General features: G+C 33.3%; 2 protein-coding genes across 2 annotated transcripts; both read right to left on the reverse strand.

The window, feature by feature from the left end:
* Nucleotides 1-1,879: 1,879 nt before the first annotated feature.
* LOC116107654 (disease resistance protein SUMM2-like) lies at nt 1,880-14,949 on the reverse strand. Its single transcript, XM_031393942.1, has 4 exons — nt 13,478-14,949; nt 12,668-12,693; nt 1,971-2,204; nt 1,880-1,905 (listed from the first exon to the last, which is right to left on the reverse strand). The coding sequence occupies exons 1-4, from the start codon at nt 14,947-14,949 to the stop codon at nt 1,880-1,882; spliced, it is 1,758 nt and encodes a 585-aa protein (XP_031249802.1).
* Nucleotides 14,950-19,744: 4,795 nt separating this feature from the next.
* On the reverse strand, nt 19,745-21,148 carry LOC116107655 (disease resistance protein SUMM2-like). Its single transcript, XM_031393943.1, has 2 exons — nt 20,766-21,148; nt 19,745-20,675 (listed from the first exon to the last, which is right to left on the reverse strand). Exons 1-2 carry the CDS (start codon nt 21,146-21,148, stop codon nt 19,745-19,747), a joined length of 1,314 nt encoding a protein of 437 aa, XP_031249803.1.
* Nucleotides 21,149-22,669: the final 1,521 nt, after the last annotated feature.

Genomic DNA, 22,669 nt, shown 5'->3' on the forward strand with positions numbered 1-22,669 from the left:
CTGAAGAGGAGGATGTGCTTCATATTCGGGTCCTCTTCAGCCTATTCAGTGCATTCCAAGAGTAGAGGTTTTCATTTGTTTCTTCTGATGCAACTTCCTTGGATGTTTCGCTTCTTTGCGGGTTTCCATACCTGTTTTCATATTAGAAATATACATCTGCAAGAGAATTTGTGACCTCTCCTATTTGATTGGCATATGCTTCGGTTTGTAAATTTTCACATAAATGGTCAAAACCATTTTCTAAACCTGCTAATTTAATTCTAGGATCAAATATAGCACCTAAACAATAAAGAAAATGAATGGGTTGCCAATATTTAAAAAAAAAAAAAAAATTCCATTGCCTTTATTGGTGCCTTTAAAATTTTATTGTTTTTGTTTTTTATAAATAACTCAGAAATTTTTATAATTGTATGTATTATCAATGGACTAGTAGAATAATACACACCAGAAAGTTGTAAAGTGGATTGGTAAAAAATTTTAAGAAAAGAATGAAATATTTTAGCTATATGCCAATCAGTTTCTACCAAATAATGAGGATCTCTATTATTTGCTACAAAATAACTAATTATATTAGCATAAGGTAAACATGAATCAAACATTAAATAAATACTATTACATCTAACAAGAATATCTAATGCAAAAGTTCTAGGAGACATATTTGATTTTATACAAGCATCTTGAAATTCAGCATTTCTTGTATTACTACTAGTAATCCAAGCTAAAGATTCTCTAATTCTATCAATATTTTCTTTAATTGTTTTCATNTATAGTAGTCAGGTTTCCCAAACTTGGGGAGGTTATGGTGTGGTCTAACTCCTCATCCAAAGTTTCTTTCTTCTCAAAGATCTCCTCTAAATTATTGCAATTATATATAACTATTTCTTCCAAACAAATAAGGCTTTGGAGTAGAGTTGGTGAAAATAGTTTTATCAACTTATAGCATGACCAAAGTTGTACTCTCTTCAAGCTACAAAGGCTTATGGATTGATGATGGTCACCATTCCATATATGTGACAACTCTGGCAAAGAATTCAAGCTTAGATACTCTAACGATGAGAGTAACTTGGCTTCTCCCTCTACAATCTTAATATCTTTACAATCAAATATATACACCAATGATTCACAAGATGTGATATGAAGATACTTCAATTCACTGAACCCTTCTTCAACTAGGTTATGGCTAATACTCTCTAAATTATGAATTTTCTCTAAACGTAGCCACTCGATTCTTTTGAGCAAACCTTTAACCCAATCATGTATTTTTGAAATGTTGGTTTGTGAGACATGCATATTTCTTAAGTATACACTCTCATCCAAATAATCAAAATATTCACTAGAACCTATTCTTAATTTAAAGTTGGACAGATTATTTTGGAATACCAACAATTTTGGTGAGAGGTCAAGGTTTGAAATAGAAATCTCTAAATGAGTCAATCGGGACAAGGCTTCTAACTCAACAAGATTGGCATTGCTTTTCAAATTTTCACTTTCATATTCCCATTGCCAAAATCTATTAATGTACAACTCTTCTAACTTTTAAAAAAAGGATATAACACCACGAGGTATTAGTGTTAACTCCCAACAATTATTCAAATCTAATAACCTGAGATTACTTAATTGGCTAAAGGAAACAGGGATCTCTTGAATAGAAGATCTAGAAAGGCTAAGAATCTCTAGTTTACTTAGACCTCCAATCATTGATAGGTCACCCAACTTGCAACCACTAACATACAATGTTTTAAGATTTGAAAGAAATGAAAGTGAATCAGGCAATGACAAGAGCGTGAATCCACTCAAGTTTAAAACATTAAGATTTTTCATTCCTTGAAAGAAATTCTTAGGAAAAAAAATCTCAAAGAAATTCTCAGGAAAAAAAATCTCAAAATTGCCTTGCAACATCAAAACCTGTAACTTTGGGCATTCTAACTCATTAGGTAGCTCTATAGTATTATTTGACATTAGTGAGATACATGTGAAATCTTCAAATGTATCTATATTTGTCCACTCTCGTAGACCAATGCCAGCTTTTACCAAGAATTGGTAGTTGTATTTAGGAGCTATGTTCAATGCGAAATCCCGCACTACATCATGCATTTTAACATACTTTTCACCATCATCATCATCATCAATTAAGAGAAAGGAAGAAGTGATGGTACTTACAATAGCATGAACTCTATCTCTGACATCTTCTATTGTCTCATCAACTTTAAACCACCTTTGACCAATCGCGTATCTCACTAAAACTTCAATTGGAATTTCGTAATCCTCTGGAAATAAGCTACAAAATAAGAAAAGTGATTTTGACTCCACTTTTTCTAGATAATGCAAGCTCAGCTCCAAAGATGAAAATAAGATCCCCTCCACGCCTGGGATGTCAGATGGGTTGGACTTTTGAAGTTGTCGGGCCGCGTTTCTCCACACATGCTTGTTCTTGCCCTTTAAAGCTCCCGCTATTATCACAATTGCAAGTGGCAAGCCACCACAGTTGGCAGCTATCACTCTGCAATAGAGTTTATGTCAGAATTTCGACATTCGAGTCGACAATCTGCTGAAAGTGCCCAGATTCTTGTTTTGATAAAGTTTCAACTGTATTATCTCCTGCACTCCATTTGATTACATACGTTTTGCTTCGAGAGGTGTGATAAAATTTAAAACCTCATGGTCACTCCCAAAAGGAATACCAATCTCATCCAATTTGATTCTTTCCCAAACAGTACTAAAATAATGAGGATCTCCTGCTTCTTGATTATCCCATAGGAAACTTGCTCTTGCTTTTCAGAATTAGCCGGCAAGAAGTTCGTTGCACTAACACGTCAGCATATCGCCTTGAATCTTCATAATACTAGGGGTTGAGAGAACAACCGCCATCACTTCAGCACATACATCTTAGCTTCTTTTACATGTTGGTGATTTCTTTAACTAGTGTGGTTTTACCCACACCCCCCTACATATTCCAATTGTGCTAACCTTAGATCATCAATTAACGCCTTCATAACTTTCCTCTTGATGAATTTCTAGATTCGAAAGGGCCAGAATAAATACTTTAGAGACGATATAATCCAGATGGAGGAGCAGGACAAGACACGCTCTCAAAGTTTCCCACTTCCTGGAGGTAGTCAGAAATCACCAGAGTATGCTTCTTTCCTCCTTCTGAATGATAAAGTGGTTTGAGATTAATGCACCACCCTTTGAGGCACCTCTTGTGGCTTTGTCTTCCTCTCAAAAAACTTTTGAGCTTTGTGGAAATATTGTCAACTTCAACTATCCAACTTTGAACATAGGAGGAAGATTTCTCCATTTCTTAGCAAATTCGATTTTCTTTTGCACCATGTCTCTGCCATCTCCAGCTTCTTATTGCTTTTTCAAGTTTTCAACATTGTTGTTGTAATGAAACAAGTAACCAAGTTGATCACCAGCAGCTGCGAACCAGCACTTTCCAACTCCACAGTACTTGAAGAAAGAAATTCCATGGCTTTTTTTTTTTTTTTTTTTTTTTTTTTGTACTAAGTACTCTTTGAAGGTGAGGAAGGACAAAGGATTTGAAGGAAAGGTTTTTTAGAGAAATTTAGTGGCTTAGTTTGCAACAGAGAGGAGGACACAAACACAATCGGATGAAGAAATTAATTAAAGAATGAATAATTGAATGTTGTGAAATGATAAGAACAAACGGAAAAGAAGTAAATGATTTCAAGCAAGGTGAAAGAGAGAATTCTATTTGAATGATTGAAGGTGAAAGAAGGATAAATATAAGCAAAGGGATTGTAGGAGAGATTTGTGAGATAGTTGTAAACAGAGGACGAATGCAATTTGAGAAATGATAAGAATAAGAAAGCACAAATCAAAAGGAGGAGGAGTATATAATGAAATAAGAAAAGAGAAAAATTTGAGCAAAGAAAGTGATTTTTTGAAGAAGGAAGCATGTAATTCATCTTCTGCCTTGCTGTCAAGCCTACTTGGTTCCACCCTTATTAATTACAACATATATTTCTTTACTTTTATAACATGTTAATGTGTTAGAATCTACATTAATTTATTCTATAAGAAATGTCTTTGGAAAAGAATTCAATATTACACTGAACATGAAAATACAATTAGTGGGTGTAAAAACAAATTGCTACACAATCAAATTTTACGTATAAAATAATATATAAGTATAGCAAGATATATATTTAAAATCTACTTCATTAACTCCTGTGTTAAATTACTTGATAATATATTTTTGCGTCTGAAATGATAAAAGTAAAGAAAGAAAAGCACAAAAAGAAGAAGAAATATTTGTATGAAATAAGAAAAGAGAAAGGTTGCAGCATAAAGCAAAGAAAATTAAATGGGGTGAAGAAGGAATGTAGTATGCATCTTTGAGTGAAGAAGGAAGGTATATATGATTTCAAGCAAGGGTATTTAGGAGGACGAACGGCAGAATAAGAAAAGAGAAAAGTTTGAGCATGAAAAAGTGATTATTATGAAGAAGGAAAGCATGTAATTCATCTGAAATTTTTGAATGATTCCATCCTCTGCCTTTGCTGCCAAGGCTGCTTGGTTTCACCTTGTTACAACATCATTCTTTACTTTTATAACATGTTAATGCGTCAAAATCTATGGACATGTCAGGCTGCTTGGTTTCATCACAATGTTGCAAGTTATTGGATGCTGTCTATTATATGTAATGTACTGATTGTGTGTAATAGATTTCTTCTGTACATATTGATTGCTCTTCTTGAGGACAATAATATTTCACATAATTTAACTATGTAATAGATTTGCTTCAGTACATATGGACGCATTGATTTGAATACCTATCATGTTATAAAGAAAAGCAGTCTTGGGGGTGAAGGCGAAGATTGAATCATTCATTTCAAGATGCATTATGTAATATAACCTTCCTCTTCATGCCATTTGCTTCTTTGCTTTATATGAAGTGCAACCTTCTCTTTTTCTTATTTCATAATAAAATGTCCTTCTTTTTATGCTTTTCTTTTCTTCATCATTTTATAACACAAAAATATATATCAGAGTAGTTTAACACAAGAGTTAACATAATATATAGGGGCGCGGTCAAGATTAACTCTATCTAGGCCCGACCCCCCATTCGAGGATAACTCTGTCAGTGGGATTGGGTTTTTCAGGCAACCGATTCCGTCAAGTATTTTTGCCAAACTAACATGAGCAGTAGTACCAATACCTTAGCAAATATCAGAAAGGTCAATAATAATTAAAGTAAAATGTATAGGTAGAAAATCAAAATTGAGCAAAAGCTTAAGGGCGTTGGGCAAATTAATAATATTGAAGGGATTTTATTACAAAACATAATGTCCAATTTAATTCTATTCTTGAAAAAATAGTTCTCTCCTCTTTCTAAGTCAAAAAAAAAAAAAAAAGAATCAGTTCTCATAATTTGGGAGTGCCGCGGTGCACTATTAGTATCTGCATTCAAAGCGCTAGTTAAAGCTTATTTCAATGTATAATTATAATTCACTAAACAAAGGAATAAAATACTTAACATCTCTTTTACAAACAACTTCCCAGAATGCTTATCACGAGTTGATCGATCGAGACTGGGAATTATTGCAGGACTCTACAATCTTGATAGTCCGGAAATTAGGGATATGAATGTGTTGTGACGTGGCCTCGAGCAGATGAGTTTACAACATCGTCTTGTACACTTTACAAATAAATTAGTAATCTCCTCTCCTGCTGCTGGTAGCTCACTTGTAAATCATCGTCGTCGTTTTCAAATGTTGCACGTAGTTCATTATACTCGGGATTAAAGCAGCAGCTAAATGCAGATGCTTACAACTTCAGCCTTGGACTACATTACATAAAGCACTGAAAAACCCCAGTAGTTGCCCAACAATAGACATAAATTGTAATGACAATATTGAATCAATTCTGAGACGAGCGAATATCAGGTTATAAGTAAAAACACTTGAGAAATGATTGTGTAAATTATACCTTGAAAGTAATACCAATCATCATAATAATGGGTTTGAACTTTTTTCCTCTAGCTCTTCCAGATTTGCAATTCTTTCCAGGGTAGTAATTCCTCAGCCATTTTTTCCTGTAACATACACAAGAAAATGGAAACAAATGAAAAAAAAAAAAATGAATGCCCTTCTTCATCGAGTAATATATTTTTAAGCCTGCTCACCGAGCTCAAAAAGTTTACAGTGGCCCATGGCTGGGTCCTAAAATTGAACTCAAATTGTGGCCTAGTTTTGGAAATAATAGTTACACTCATGACCTTTTATTTCAGAGTAGTGAGTAGAATCCCAAAAGCATCACTGAGTTTTTACTGTCTTATATAGGCAACACCGACCCACTGAGAAGCAACAATAAAGATCAATATTTTCAACTTTGTGGGATGGTGGAGATGAAGAGCTGATGTGATGTCAAAGAAACAAATTTAGTTAATGAAACAGCATAACGTTGATATGAGAAGAAAAAATACTTTCAAAATTAGAAAGAATCAAAAGTAGGATAAAATAAATTGGGTGTGGACTAAATCACAATGTATGAAGGTTTTATATGCTCTTTCCAACTAATAAAACGCTTTTATTAAAATTCTGTAATTACCATAAATAATGCATATAAAGCATGCTTCCCGCCATATAAATCTACTTATCTCTAAACCTATGATTGTGAAAAAAATAAGATAATTAAATTAAACTAGACGGACCTTGGAGATAGCACGCTCCAAATTCAATAGCCTCGCTAGCCGCTTCTGCAGTGTGAGTCTGCCCCATAACTATCAAAGCATTTATGTAATCAGGATCCTCATCAGCGCCCGTCCGTCATCAAAGTTAACACTTAGGGCAACAAGCTTAATCGATGTTTTAATAAAATAAAACTACAGAATGCGGAGGGAAGGAAAGGAGGCATAAGAAGGAGAAGTTACTGCAAAAAAGAATTTGCTCTTCTTTCTGTACTTTTGAGAAGTGTTTGACTGAACTGTCCAAAATCCAAACAACAAAGATTGAAGACAACATGTCACAACCCTACGTTCAAATTGTAGTTGAGGTTCCGAGGTTAGTACTTACAGCTACCAGCTCTTTAGGGGTTAGGTCCTTGACAGATATTTTGCATTGCTTGCAGGGAAATCCAAAGTTTTTCAGGACTATCAATTTCTTCAGATTTTTCCAGGGTGATGATAAGCATCCTTGTCAGGTGACCCCAACTTTGTGCGAACAGCAGGATATTTGAGGGATTATGATTTCACACACCAAACCAACAAAACATATCACACATAGGAACAAATTCTTTCCAAAAAAGAAAATTGCAATAACACCTGAATCATACAAATTGCAATAACAACCGATCATAATAAATGTGCTATTAGTAACCCAATAGACTAACCAGCAAATCAAGGTAAATAAATTAATGATTATACACAGCACAACGTCAGGGGAACTTCCCTATCAAACACTAACCTTTCTGATAAGGGTAAACCAGCAATTAGAAAAAGAAATTAAAATGAAATAGATAGCAGTGTTTTCACATCCAATAGGCCCTTGCATTACAGTATTTATGTATCAACTTTTGCCCATTCAGCCGGGGATGAGGTAACATATATGAACCACTTAGTTTGAATGGTTCCTAAAATCAATTATGTAATAGGAATCTATCCTATGAGCTTAAATTCTGAGATAATGATTACTCAATAAACTGTGGACACAATACAAGAACAAATAAATTTCACTGTGAATCTCAATAAACAATAAAAATATCCAAGAAGGTAAGCTAAAAGGGAAATCTGATTTAAAATCATGGAACAAAATAAAGGTAGCGTCTAGACATCCAAAATATCTCTTGTAATACGCAATAAGGAAGATAAATAATTTGTACTAAATATGGTATAAATATTACAGGGGAAATTTTATGCCATTCTTATCTCTCACAATTGACGTGAACATAAAATTAGACAGTAAAAAATTTAGAATTTACTAATATGCAGTAAGCAAACCTAAACAAAACTGTTCGCAACTCTTTTGTCGATAAGCCATGCATCGCTTCTTGTCTTTCAAGTGATTTCCTAAAGAAATCTGGATAATAAGATGACCAGCAAAATTCTCATAATATGTAATATTAATTCACAATAACCACCCCCCCCCCCCCCCCCCCAAAAACAAAAAATAAAAATAAATAAATAACAGGGGACTCAGCTTGATAGGATTTAGGGAGTGTCTGCATCACAAAACTATACCCAGAAAGATGAAGGAACATAATAACTGACAAACCTGGTTTGAAAATTTAATCATTGATAGAGTCAAATACCTCAACATTAGAGGAGTGTAGAGCAGCTATCACTAGGAAAGATGGGGCCTAAAAGACCATGAGGGAATTCAGTCAAGTTCTGGAACCACAAAGTCCCACCAAATAAATTCCATGGCAGAGCATCATACATTCTATGCTCCAATAGCAAAATAACATCACATTCAAAAAAAAATATGAGGACATAAGCAGGGGAACGAAAGTAAAAAGATTCCTTCATGATGAGAATATAAAGATAAAACAGAGAACTTGGCACCAAATTAAGAATTGTAAATGTTTCATTCACTATAAAACTAAAGATGAGAACCAACAAAAATATAGAAATAGATGTGTAATTGTCATATGTCATCATTATAAAATTTATGCTGCAAGAAGCATGGCCAGATTGTATGGTTCAGAAACATATCAAGTCATTTGGAATCCAAAAAGAAGTAATAACAAGATTGGTAACCCTTAGATATAATCTATGAATACATAAAGACGATATTACTGTAGTAAGCATAATACATATATATTTATTGTTCTATACAAATATTTAAGCATGTTAGTGCCTTACACGATCAAACCCTGGATGACCCTCCATGACATTTTCTGAATTTGGTCACACCAAGAGAACACATGGGACCTGAAGAATTGAACAAAACACAACAAAATAAATAAGTACAAAATTATTCAACCAACTATATACTAGGCTACTGTTGCTAAAAGTTTCAGCCTAAAAGACCGAAGAAATACATCAAAATACCAAAGAATTAAGAAAAAAAAAAAAAAAAAAAAGCAAAGAAAGAAAATAGTACAGAAAAACTGGCCCTCTATATAGATTCCAGGCTTTGAATCTAACTCAAACTCCTCTAACCCAATCTACTATTCTTTCAGTTAGAAGATGTGAATTTCTTCTATGTCTGTGTGTCTTGGCTTGAGATGGGAGAGAAAGGTAAAGTTATTTACACAATATATATAGCTGTGTCACCTGGATGGACAAGGAGGCAAGGAACCACATAAATGAGGGACACCCAACTGTTTTGTTTCCCTCCGAAAAAGTGAAATTTGATCAATGAAATCCTTCCTGACGTGGTGGTGGAAATGGTGGAGGCACTATGAGAATGCATACGAGAGTAAAAAAAATTCATTGCAAATAAATATATGAACAACAATGAAAGGGAGAGGGAGAATGGCCTGCAAGATCACAGAAGAATGATAGTAGTACAACTGTTAATGAGGACGATGAATAGAATTACATACGACTCGCAACCTCGGAGGCAAGTCTGAATTACATAATTCTATGCAGGGAAAGAGAATAAATATCTCCACATATCAGACAATGTTAATAAGTACTGCAGCTCACTTGAATGTCTACCAAAAAAAAACACATGCACAACAGAAACAGAAACTTATACTGGTACATGGACCATTGTGTGCATAAATGCCCTACCAAACTTGACGGCATCAAAGACAATGATACAACTTGAGCATCAGATAGACGATTTTTTGGAAGAAACCTTCAATTCAAGGAAGAAATCATTCCTTCTCTTCTCCTTACGTATTGACCCCCAAAAACTACTTACTCTACTCCTTAACAAACAAATCATGGTCAAGAGTCTGTACATCAGATACAGGCTTTAAGGACACCACAATGCCCATCAGGTGAAGCAAAAAACAAAAAAAATCAACAATATTCTGCCACGCTCTACACTCAAGTTGGAAAATATGCCGACTAAACTTATTGTTAATAGTTCATGTAGCTGACAACCTCTCATTAATTATTAACAAGCCAGTAATCCCAGCATAACTTAAAAATTCCACAAATATAAAGGTTTTATAAATCCTAATCCAGATATCCTCTTCGGTCACTTTCGATATATGATATCACACCTTCAAGAAAGAAACTAGCATATAGTAGAATTTACACTACTGCATTTGTGTTTTCAAGTTTATTCTCTAGCGAATGTGTACTGGCAAAACTCCAAAGAACGGAAGTAACTAGAGCTACAAACAAATTGCAAGTGGAAATGAAAAAGCAGACTTACATTTAGGAGATAACTCTCCTATTTTCGCAGCTTAAGAAGCTGCAAAACAACAACAGAGAAGCAACGCAAGTCTGAATGCCAAAGTCGAAGTAGCAATAATTACCCCACTAAAGTCTCTTACACCAACTAATTAAAACAAAACATCTCAAGAGTGAATTCATTCACTACGAAAGGAAGTATAAAAGAATTTAAAAGAAAGAAAAAAACTTTCAAAGAGAGAGCAATTTTATAGCGCTTTGTGACAATTTCCACTTCATGAAACACATTTACACACAAAAGTAAGCTAGACAAGAGCAAGCTTTACCAAGGGAAGCCAGAGAGGTTATGATAAGCATCGAGCACCGAAATCAGAGTTTGAACAGAAGAATCGACTCTTCACCACTGCCAATCACTCGTCCCAAAAGTAACAATCTCCGCGGGATCGGCACGGGTCAGTGAACGAGTCGTGTCTACTGAACCGGAGTGGAAGATACGAGAACCACCGGCGAGTGCTTGAAGTAGGGTGACTCTGACGGTTTGGTGGTGGTAGTGTCGCGTGGAAGAGGTGGATAGAGCGGCGGTGCGTGAGGTGAGAGTGAATTCTTGTTTAGACTCTAATTTCAATCCTAAAATTTTAAAAAATGAAAAAAATAAAATTCTTTTTCAATTAAGAGATTCTAATTCAATTCCTAAAATTTTATAGGGTAACTTGTCTTAGGAAAATTTTGAAAGTGATTATGTACTTTAGGAAGGATTTTCAAATAAAAAATTAATTATGTAATGATAATTACTACAATACCCTAAAATTCAATATAAGGTATAAACTAATTTTTATGTGAATATTTTAATTGATAATTAAATATTGCTTTATTTTAAAAAATAAAAAATAAAAAAAGATCCAACAAGATTGAATATATCACAATCAAATGAATTACTAAGCAAATCAAATTATCACAATTTTGTGTGTTGTCACATAATATCGAATAAATAATTGTTTTAAACCATAATTTTACCATTTCACTCTCTACTTGAATCCAATTTCTGTCAGATTCGCCTATAAAAACAAAAACATTAAAATAAACACCCGTTGAACTATATTAAAATGTATAATTTCAAATATAGAATATAAAAAAAAAATTATCACACAGTAAGATAACGAGTTATTACACAACTATACCATTTCACTCTAACTTGAATCCGATTCTTGTGATTGCGTACAAAAACAATAGTTTATTAATAATAAACACCCCCTTGAACTTTATATTTAAAATGTATAATTTCAAATATAGAATATAAAAAATATCACACAATTAATATAATGAGATTATATTTAAATATATATTGAAAAAAACAATCACAAACTAGAAACATAAAGAAAATGAGAAAGAACAATCACATCCCCCTGGTTGTGAAAAAGATTGCATATAAAAAGGTCAAAAACATTACCAACGGCCAGTGGTAGGCATAATGTTGATAAGCTTATCATTATATCTCAAATCTAAAACATAGGATATGGTTACTTATTGATTTGAATGTCATATTTATTACATTAATTTAAAAAGTGCATCAATGAGAAGTCATCAATGCAAAATGGTAAAACTTACAATAAATTACAAGAGATGTAGCTCTTTCATATAGTATGTACCTGTTCAATGAAGTACTCTTGAACGCGACATTCAGGTTGCCATTCCAACGATAACCCCATTCTGAAAACACTTTGTTAAGCTTGGGTGTCACTTGCTCCATAAACAAAGGTCTTCATTTTTCTACATCCACATAACTCTAGCCTCTCCAATGCGGGTATTCATAATATGACTAAAGCTAAAACAAGTGAGGTTGTCTAGATATCTAAGTTCCAAGTAGTACAAAACTAGGAAACACTATCCTCTCATTGATGCTTCTTTTCTCCTTTCTCATTTGTGACAATTTCTGTATTGTTGAGCATTCCATAATTGAAGGCTTTTGAGCTTCACCAAACATTTGACAATGGAAGGGGTGAAGAGGTTTTTTAATTTAGCACAACTAACTATCTGTATAGAAGTTAGGTTTCCCAAACTTGGGAGGTTATGGTGTGGTCTAACTCTATCCAAAGTTTCTTTCTTCTCAAAGATCTCCTCTAAAATTACAAACCTTATCTATTTCTTCCAAACAAATAAGGCTTTGGAGAGTAGGTTGGTGAATAGTTTTAATATGCATGACCAAAGTTGACTCTCTTCAAGCTACAAAGGCTTATGGATTGATGGTCACCATTCCATATATGTGACAACTTGGCAACCAACCAAATAGATACTCTAACGATGAGAGTAACTTGGCTTCTCCTCTGAATCTAATATCTTTACAATCGATATAATACCAATGATTCACAAGATGTGATATGAAGATACTTCAATCACTGAACCCTTCTTCAACTAGGTTATGGCTAATACTCTTAAATTAGCAATTTTCTCTAAAACTAGCCACTCGGTTCTTTTGAGCAAACCTCTAACCAATCATGATTTTTGAAATGTGGTTTTTGAGACATTCATATTTCTTGTGTATCTCTCCATCCAATAATCATCACCGAAATCACTATACATTTTTTTAATTAATTTGGACAGGATTGGAATACCAACAATTTTGGTGAGAGGTCAAGGTTTGGAATATTAATCTCTAAATGAGTCAATCGGGACAAGGTTCTAACTCAAAAGATTGGCATTGCTTTTCAAATTTCACTTTCATATTCCATTGCCAAATCTTATAATGTACAACTCTCTAACTTTTAAAAGAGGGTATAACACCATGAGGTATTAGTGTTAACTCCCACAATATCAAATCTAATAACCTGAGATTACTTAATGGCTAAAAGAAACAGGGATCTCTTGAATAGAGATCTGGAAAGGCTAAGAATCTCTAGTTTACTTAGCCTCCAACCATTGATAGGTCACCCAACTTGCAAACCACTACACAATGTTTTAAGATTTGAAATAAATGAAAGTGAATCAGGCAACAACAAGAGCGTGAATCCACTCAAGTTTAAAACATTAAGATTTTCATTCTTGAAAGAAATTTCAGGGAAAAACTCTCAAATGCTTGCCACATCAAAACCTGCAACTTGGGCATTCCAAATCATTAGGTAGCTCCATAGTATATTTGACATCAATGAGATGCATGTAAAATCTTCACAATTATCTCTATTTGTACTCTCGTAGACATGCCAACTTTACCAAGAATGGTGGTTGTATTGGATCTTGTTTAATGCGAAATCCCGCACTACATCATGCATTTTAACATACTCTTCACCATCATCATCATCAATTAAGAGAAAGGAAGAAGTGATGGTACTTACAATAGCATGAACTCTATCTCTGACATCTTCTATTGTATCATCAACTTTAAACCACCTATGACCAATCGCGTATCTCACTAAAACTTCAATTGGAATTTCGTAATCCTCTGGAAATAAGCTACAAAATAAGAAAAGTGATTTTGACTCCGCTTTTTCTAGATAATGCAAGCTTAGCTCCAAAGATGAAAATAAGATCCCTTCCACGCCTGGGATGTCAGATGGGTTGGACTTTTGAAGTTGTCGTGCCGCGTTTCTCCACACATGCTTGTTCTTGCCCTTTAAAGCTCCTGCTATTATCACAATTGCAAGTGGCAAGCCACCACATTTAGCAGCTATCTCTCTTGCAAAAGAGCTTATGTCAGAAGTTTTGACATTTGAGTTGACAATCTCACTGAAAAGTGCCCAAGATTCTTGTTTTGATAAAGTTTCAACTGTATATATCTCCTGACACTCCATTTGATTACATACAGTTTTGCTTCGAGAGGTGATTAAAATTTGACAACCTCTATGGTCACTCCCAAAAGGAATACCAATCTCATCCAATTTAATTCTTTCCCAAACGTCATCTAAAATAATGAGGATCTTCTTCTTCTCCTTGATTCTCTCCCATAGGAAACTTGCTCTTGCTATTTCAGAACTAGCCGGCAAGTTTGTTACACCTAACATGTCAGCAATATCACTTTGAATCTTCATAATACTAGGGGTTTGAGAGACAACCGCCATCACTGCAACATCATACGTCTTAGCTTCTTTTACATGTTGGCTGATTTCTTTAACTAGCGTGGTTTTACCCACACCCCCCATTCCCCATATTCCAATTATGCTGACACTGTCACTATCAGTTAAGTCCTTCATAACTTGCTTCTTAATTGAATTTCTAGATCCGAAAGGGCCAGAAGAAAATAACTTCGATGACGATATAATTCCAGATGGAGGGGCAGGACAAGACACACTCTCAAACTTTTCCACTTCCTGGAGCCGATCAGAAATCTCCAGAGTGTGCTTCTTTGCCTCCTTACTGAATCGATAACGTTGTTTGAGATTAATGCACCACCCTCTGAGGCACCTCTTGTTGGCTTTGTCTTCATCTTCAAAAAACTGTTCAGCTTTTGCGGAAATGTTATCCACTTCTGCTATCCAGCTTTGAACCTCGGGAAAAATGTTTTCTCCATTGCTTTTAGCAGATTCTATTTTCATTTTCACCGTGTCTCTGCTATCTTCCAACTTCTTAGCTTGCTTTTTCAAGTTTTCAATGTTGTGGTTGTAATGAAACAAGTAACCAAGTTGATCACCAGCGGCTGCAAAACAGCACTTTCCGACCTCCACAGTAATTGAAGAAAGAAATTCCATGGCTGCAAAATGATGAATGATTGAGTGCTGTGAAATGATAAGAAGAAAGAAAAGCACAAAAGGACAAGAAGTAAATATATATGATTACTTGTTGTCTGCCATTTACATCATTAAATATATAATAATATAAAGAATTATTTTTTGATTACTTCTTGTCTGCCATTCACACCATTAAATATATAATAACACTAGTGCAATCAACTTTAAGAAAGTTTAAAGTGCTGACCATTTCATGAGTGAAGTTTCCGCGAAAGAGCCAGGAAATTTCCCATGCCTGACCCTTTCTTTCTCCACTTTATTATAGTATTGCTTTTTCTACCTTTCTTCAGTTTTTGTTGGATTGAATGTGAATATGATGAACTTTCAAGTCACTTTCAGGATGGTAAAGCTGGGCATCCGCGGCCCATCAATGTCAAAACTTTTATCAATGTCAAAATTTTTTACTATAATGAATAAAGCTAGAATCGGAATTTAATCAATGGAAATAATAAACTTTGTACGTTACCCTACCCTACCAATGAAATTTCCCACATCTTACAGTGAAACCAGCTGGAAAATTTAAAATAATTATCTGCAAGAAAATTAGATATTGAAAGCAAATATAATTCTATGTTGATCTGAGTTTTACTTGAATAAAATACATGATTATGATCAATGCTGAAACTTTAAACAGAATAATTTGGGTAATATTTTCTAACCCGTGGTAGTATAAATTTTAACAGTTTACTAATAATCCACTGGAAGGATTTTTGTTATTTTAAAAATCTAAGAAGAATTTTTATTATTATATCATCTCTTAAAAGAATTAATATCATTAAGCCTACAACAATGAAATTACACAATTCTCAATAATATAATAAAAAAATTGAATTGAAATAACCTATTCGAGATATGAGCCAGGTCTTAATAATGTGAAATAATATATAATGGTTTAGTTAGTTCTACTTCTACCTAATTCTTGTTGTCTACACAGACAGTAATTAACTAATGAATGAGTTGTGATGTTCATGTTCCCACCCATAACTTTTGCTCTTTTCTGCTCGGATCATCTCCTTGTATTCTGCTTGTCAGAGTCATCATAGTTGAAAACAAAGCACTCAGTAAATAAAGAAATAGAATGTAAATATGAAGTCGTCGTGTTTGGTGGATCCATGTATTATTTCAAATGAGATTAGCTGCCGAGCAGGTGATTGACTCCATCCCATTTATCATTTGTATTTGATGAGTAATGTTACCGAAGGATGCGCATCGAATGACATAACGTAATCCTGACCGTTGATTCATTATAAGTTAATATTAATCAACGGTCATGATTTTATCACGTCATTCGGTGTATGGATTCGATGTGTAATTTTCGGTAACTCTATCATTTTTATGTATTTGATACATTAATAGATCTATAAACTAATTATGTAACAGCACGATATAACTACATTAAAAGTCAATTTCATCACTTTGAGAATATTAATTAGGTCCATGGAATCATGAATGGCCATCGTTTGATGTACTTTTTTGGGTTTGAGCAAAAGGGGAACCGACTTACACCTACCTAAGGTTTTTCGTAATGATGATTGGTACCCAAAAGGTTTGAAAATGACAAATAGATACCTTCCGTCATGTGTTGTTAGTGATTTCTGTTTGCTAATAGTGAAAAGACTAAAATGCCCTTAAAAGTTTGATATTTTAGTTTTTTATTAATTAATGGCTAATCAACTTATTCAATTACGTAAATACCCACATCATTATACTGAATTAGGATTATGCCATCAAATAATTATGAGTTACTGAAATTTCCTATTGGATCTTCAAAATTTTGACTTTTATTTTAATTTTTTTTTTTTTAAATTGTTTTTGATTGTAGATGTGTTTTACCTGGCATCGGTAACGTACGGGATCTTTCCATGCATCGATTGCTTCGCTGTTCATCGGTAATATAGCTGTTATTATTCCGATCTCTATTTTTTTTTTCCTATTTAGCAAGCCTGATTGTAATCCTTTATTATTTTGTCTTCTTCAAAATGCCCCTTTGTTGCTGTTCCTCTTTAGAAATATACTTATTTGTTTTGCAATTCAAATTTTTTTTTCACATTATGTTTGTTCATTTTTTCATCAGGATTGAGTACTGGTGGCCTATTTCAGCTCAAAATTTTTAACTTCCACAGCAGGCCAATCCAAGGTAAAATGTTAAACTCCTTTTTTCATCACGTTAAACATTACTAATCACGCTAAGATTGTGTATTTGCAAGCGTAAGGGGAGGGAACTTAGAAATTTTCTTTTAACGATGACGAGCGTGAAAAGAATGTACCATTGGTTAAGATGCATGGGATTACATCAACTAAAGATGCTGCTATGGCAGCAGAAGCTGGTGCTAATTTAATTGGAATGATTATTTGGCCAAACTCCAAGCATTCGGTTTTGCTTGCAGTTGCTAACGAGATTTCAAAATTTTCAAGAGAATATGGGGCAGAGCCTGTTGGGGTTTTTGTGGATGATGATGCAGAGACGATGTTAAGAGCTGCTAACTGGGCAAAGTTTAAGTTTATGCAGGTATTTATGGTTTCCTGGTATTGAATTCCTTGGAACTTTTGATGGGAATCGACAAGATAACCATCTTTATCCAATAATACTTTTTTCTATGCTAAGCTGCTGCTGAATGAATTGCTAAGGTTATTATTGTTTTTCAATGCTAAACTGCTGTTGAATTGAATTGCTGAGGTTAATGTTGATTGTCTATGCTGAGCTGTTGTTGATTTGAATGATTGAGGTTATTGTAGAGATTCTCTGCTGAGTGTTTATGGGCAGAGTGTTTATGCTGCTGAGGAAGAGGGTGTTTGTGGATGATGATGCAGAGANTATATGATTTCAAGCAAGGTGAAAGAGAGAATTCTATTCGAATGATTGAAGGTGAAAGAAGGATAAAATATATGATTTCAAATGCAATTTGAGAAATGATAAGAATAAGAAAAGCACAAAAAGAAAAGTGATTTATATGAAGAAGGAAAGTATGTAATTCATCTTTGAAATTTTTGAATGATTCCATCCTCTGCCTTTGCTGTCAAGGCTGCTTGGTTCCATCCTTGTTTCAACATCATTCTTTACTTTTATAACATGTTAATGTGTTAGAATCTATAATTAATGTAGATATATGCTATAAGAAATGTCTTCGGAAAGAAAAATTCAATATCTATATTGAGCATAAAGAATACAATCAGCTAGGTATAAAATCAAATTTACTACACAATCAAATTTACGTATAAAATCATATAAAAATCGATCAACAATGTTTCAAGTTTATTTGATGCTGTCAATCAATATGTATTCTATTTTCAGCCTGAACATGAATACAAAATCAATTTTATATACATTCCTCTTCCATCTCATCAATCACTTAGAGATGCTTAGGCAAATTTATTCTTCTTTAAAATTACAATTTAGACCAATACCCTTAGTATAACTTTGATGTGATCACAGGATTGGTTTACAATTAATGTGTTTTGCAAATTTATAATTGATGTTACTAAGTTGCAGTTTTACCTTGTAGAATATTTATAAGTTTGATTATGATACAAAAGTATTAATTCCAAAGTACACAATTAGTACAAAAATTTCAATCTACTTAATCCTGAAGGAATTGTATAATTAAGGACAATTTTATTACAACAAATGAAATATATAAGTAATTTCATATAAGTATAGCAAGATATATATTTAAAATCTACTTCATGTTAAGTCTTGTATTAAACTACTCTAATAATATATTATTTGCGTAATGAAATGATAGAAGTAAAAAAAGAAAAGCATAAAAAGAAGAAGGAATATTTATATGAAATAAGAAAAGAGAAAGGTTGCAGCATAAAGCAAAGAAAAGTAAATGGTATGAAGAAGAAATGTATGTAATGCGTCTTGGAAATGAATGATTCCATCCTTCGCCTTCGCTTCCAAGGCTACTTTTCTTTTATAACATGCTTTTGTGTTAGATGAATCTTTAATGTATTCAAAATCAAATGTAGATATATTATATAGTTAAATTATGCAGAAATAATCTTGTCCTTAAGAAGAGGAAATCAATATTTATAAAAGCAAATCTACTACACAAACAATTTTATTATATTTTTTGACAGTTATATGACAATTTTCGAACAATAAAATGATAATGTTCATTCCAAAAATGGCAAAATCCAAAAGAGAAAAAAAAACTAAGTCAATATGTGTAAGCATCATATATTTGACAGTTATATGACAATTTTGAGCCATAATCTGAGACTGGTAACAATTTCGTGTAAATTATACAAGTTGATGTCTAAAATCATTAAACAATCTTTCAATATATTAATTAAACATTTAAGACAATAAGACCAATATGAACAACAACTTGAGTGTTTTTTGCTAGACCAAATCATCCAATTTAAAATTTGCGGATTTTGCATAGCCATTTTCTGATACATGCCTTTTTTTTTAGAAAAAAATGTTTTTCTAAACTGTTGGCCAGGTTGATGTTTTCACATTTGGCAATATTCATTAAAGAACTTTCTAAGAAAGGTTATTGACCATATCATCATAAATATATTTAGAAAAAAAGTAATCTATCCAACTCATCCTCAATCATTTTTTTGGCAACAAAAACAGAATCATTAAATCTTTACCATAATTGACCTTTCTTGTAATGTCTATGTTTTAAATTGAATTTAAAATAAAAACTTTAAAATTTACAAATAATTGTGTTTATTTCTTTTAAATTGTCGGCCGCAAAGATGCCAAGTGAGATTGTAAGGACAATTTGTAAAATTCTTATTCTTATAAGATGTCAATTGGCAAAGTANGAAAGGAAGAAGTGATGGTACTTACAATAGCATGAACTCTATCTCTGACATCTTCTATTGTCTCATCAACTTTAAACCACCTTTGACCAATCGCGTATCTCACTAAAACTTCAATTGGAATTTCGTAATCCTCTGGAAATAAGCTACAAAATAAGAAAAGTGATTTTGACTCCACTTTTTCTAGATAATGCAAGCTCAGCTCCAAAGATGAAAATAAGATCCCCTCCACGCCTGGGATGTCAGATGGGTTGGACTTTTGAAGTTGTCGGGCCGCGTTTCTCCACACATGCTTGTTCTTGCCCTTTAAAGCTCCCGCTATTATCACAATTGCAAGTGGCAAGCCACCACATTTAGTAGCTATCTCTCTTGCAAAAGAGCTTATGTCAGAAGTTTCGATATTTGAGCCGACAATCTCGCTGAAAAGTATCCAAGATTCCTGTTTTGATAAAGTTTCAACTGTAAATATCTCTTGACACTCCATTTGATTACATACAGTTTTGCTTCGAGAGGTGATTAAAAGTTTACAACCTCTATGGTCACTCCCGAAAGGAATACCAATCTCATCCAATTTGATTCTTTCCCAAACATCATCTAAAATAATGAGGATCCGCTCCTTCTCCTTGATTCTGTCCCATAGGAAACTTGCTCTTGCTAATTCAGAATTCACTAGCAAGGAGTTTGTTACACCTAACATTTCAGCAATATCACCTTGAATCTTCATAATACTAGGGGTTTGAGAGACAATCACCATCACTATAGCATCATACATCTTAGCTTCTTTTATATGTTGGCTGATTTCTTTAACTAGTGTGGTTTTACCCACACCCCCCATTCCACATATTCCAATTATGCTGACATTATTATCATCAATCAACGCCTTCATAACTTTCCTCTTGATTGAATTTCTAGATTCGAAAGGGCCAGAATAAAATACTTTAGATGACGATATAATTCCAGATGGAGGAGCAGGACAAGACACGCTCTCAAAGTTTCACACTTCCTGGAGGTAATCAGAAATCACCAGAGTATGCTTCTTTGCCTTCTTACTGAATTGATAACGTTGTTTGAGATTAATGCACCACCCTTTGAGGCACCTCTTGTTGGCTTTGTCTTCATCTTCAAAAAACTTTTCAGCGGTTGTGGAAATATTGTCAACTTCAGCTATCCAACTTTGAACATTAGTGAAGATGATTTCTCCATTTCTTTCAGCAAATTCGATTTTCTTTTGCACCATGTCTTTGCTATCTGCCAGCTTCTTAGCTTGCTTTTTCAAGTTTTCAACATTGTCGTTGTAATGAAACAAGTAACCAAGTTGATCACCAGCGGCTGCGAACCAGCACTTTCCGACCTCCACAGTAATTGAAGAAAGAAATTCCATGGCTTTTTTTTTTTTTTTTTTTTTTTTCCTACTAAGTACTCTTTGAAGGTGAGAGAAGGATAAAAGAAAGGATTTGAAGGAAAAGTTTAGGAGAAATTTTGTGGCTTAGTTGGCAACAAAGAGGAGGACACAAACAGAATCAGATGAAGAAAGACATGGATGAATGATTGAGTGTTGTGAAATGATAAGAAGAAAGAAAGCACAAAAGTGAAAGAAGTAAATATATATGATTTCAAGCAAGGTGAAAGAGAGATTCTATTGAATGATTGAAGGTGAAAGAAGGATAAAATATATGATTTCAACACAGTTTCAGAAATGATGAGAAAAGAAAAGCACAAAAAGAAAAGTGATTTATATGAAGAAGGAAAGTATGTAATTCATCTTGAATTTTTTTGAATGATTCCATCCTCTGCCTTTGTTGTCAGGCTGCTTGGTTCCATCCTCGTTTCAACATCATTCTTTACTTTTATAACATGTTAATGTGTTAGAATCTATAATTAATGTAGAAATGCTATAAGAAATGTCTTCGGAAAGAAAAATTCAATATTTATACAAGCATAAAGAATACAGAGCTGGGTGTAAAACCAAATTATACACAATCAAATTTACGTATAAATCATATAAAATCGATCAACAATGTTTCAAGTTTATTTGATGCTGTCAATCAATATGTATTCTATTTTCACCTGAACATGAATACAAAATCAATTTTATACATTCCTCTTCAATCTCATCAATCACTAGAGATGCTTAGGCAAATTTATTCTTCTTCAAAATTACAATTTAGACTGATACCCTTAGTATAACTTTGATGGTCACAGGATGGTTTACAATAATGTGTTTTGCAAATTTATAATTGATGTTACTAAGTTGCAGTTTTACCTTGTAGAATATTTAAAGTTTGATTATGATACAACATATTAATTCCAAAGTACACAATCAGTACAAGGTTTCATTCTACTTAATGCTGAAGGAATTGTATAATCAAGGAAAATTTTATCACAACAAATGAAATAATAAGTATAGCAAGATATATATTTAAATCTACTTCATGTTAACTCTTGTATTAAACTACTCTGATAATTTATTTTGTGTAATGATAGATAAAAGTAAGAGAAAAAAGCATAAAAAAGAAGGAATATTATATGAAATAAGAAAGAGAAAGGTTGTAGCATAAAGTAAAGGAAAGTAAATGGTATGAAGAAGGTATGTAATGCATCATGGAAATGAATGATTCCATCCTTCGCCTTTGCTCCCAAGGCTACTTTCTTTTATAACATGCTTTTATGTTAGATGAATCTTAATGTATTCAAAATCAAATGAAGATATGTTATATAGTTAAATTATGCATAAATGTTCTTCTCCTCGGGAAGAGGAAATCAATATGTAGAAAAGCAAATCTACTACACACAATCAATTTTATTATATTTTTGGCCAGAGTTAGAGAGTGTCTCTCATTCCATAATATTCTCTTAGGCGAGAAGATTGATTCATTATATTATATAATATATATAAATATAT

This window comes from Pistacia vera, unplaced genomic scaffold, assembly GCF_008641045.1.
Source record: "Pistacia vera cultivar Batoury unplaced genomic scaffold, PisVer_v2 Contig545, whole genome shotgun sequence".
Classification (NCBI taxonomy): domain Eukaryota; kingdom Viridiplantae; phylum Streptophyta; class Magnoliopsida; order Sapindales; family Anacardiaceae; genus Pistacia; species Pistacia vera.

Bases quoted from the DNA above. Each gene is read 5' to 3' on its own strand.
- LOC116107654 (XM_031393942.1), bottom strand. From the start codon at position 14,949: ATGGAATTTCTTTCTTCAATTACTGTGGAGGTCGGAAAGTGCTGTTTT. The intron at 12,694-13,477 runs GTAAAGTTGGCA...TAAGAGTATTAG, and splicing joins CAATACAACCACCATTCTTG to CCATAACCTAGTTGAAGAAG. The intron at 2,205-12,667 runs GTGATTGAAGTA...GGTGGTTTAAAG, and splicing joins CCTAGTTGAAGAAGGGTTCA to TTGATGAGACAATAGAAGAT.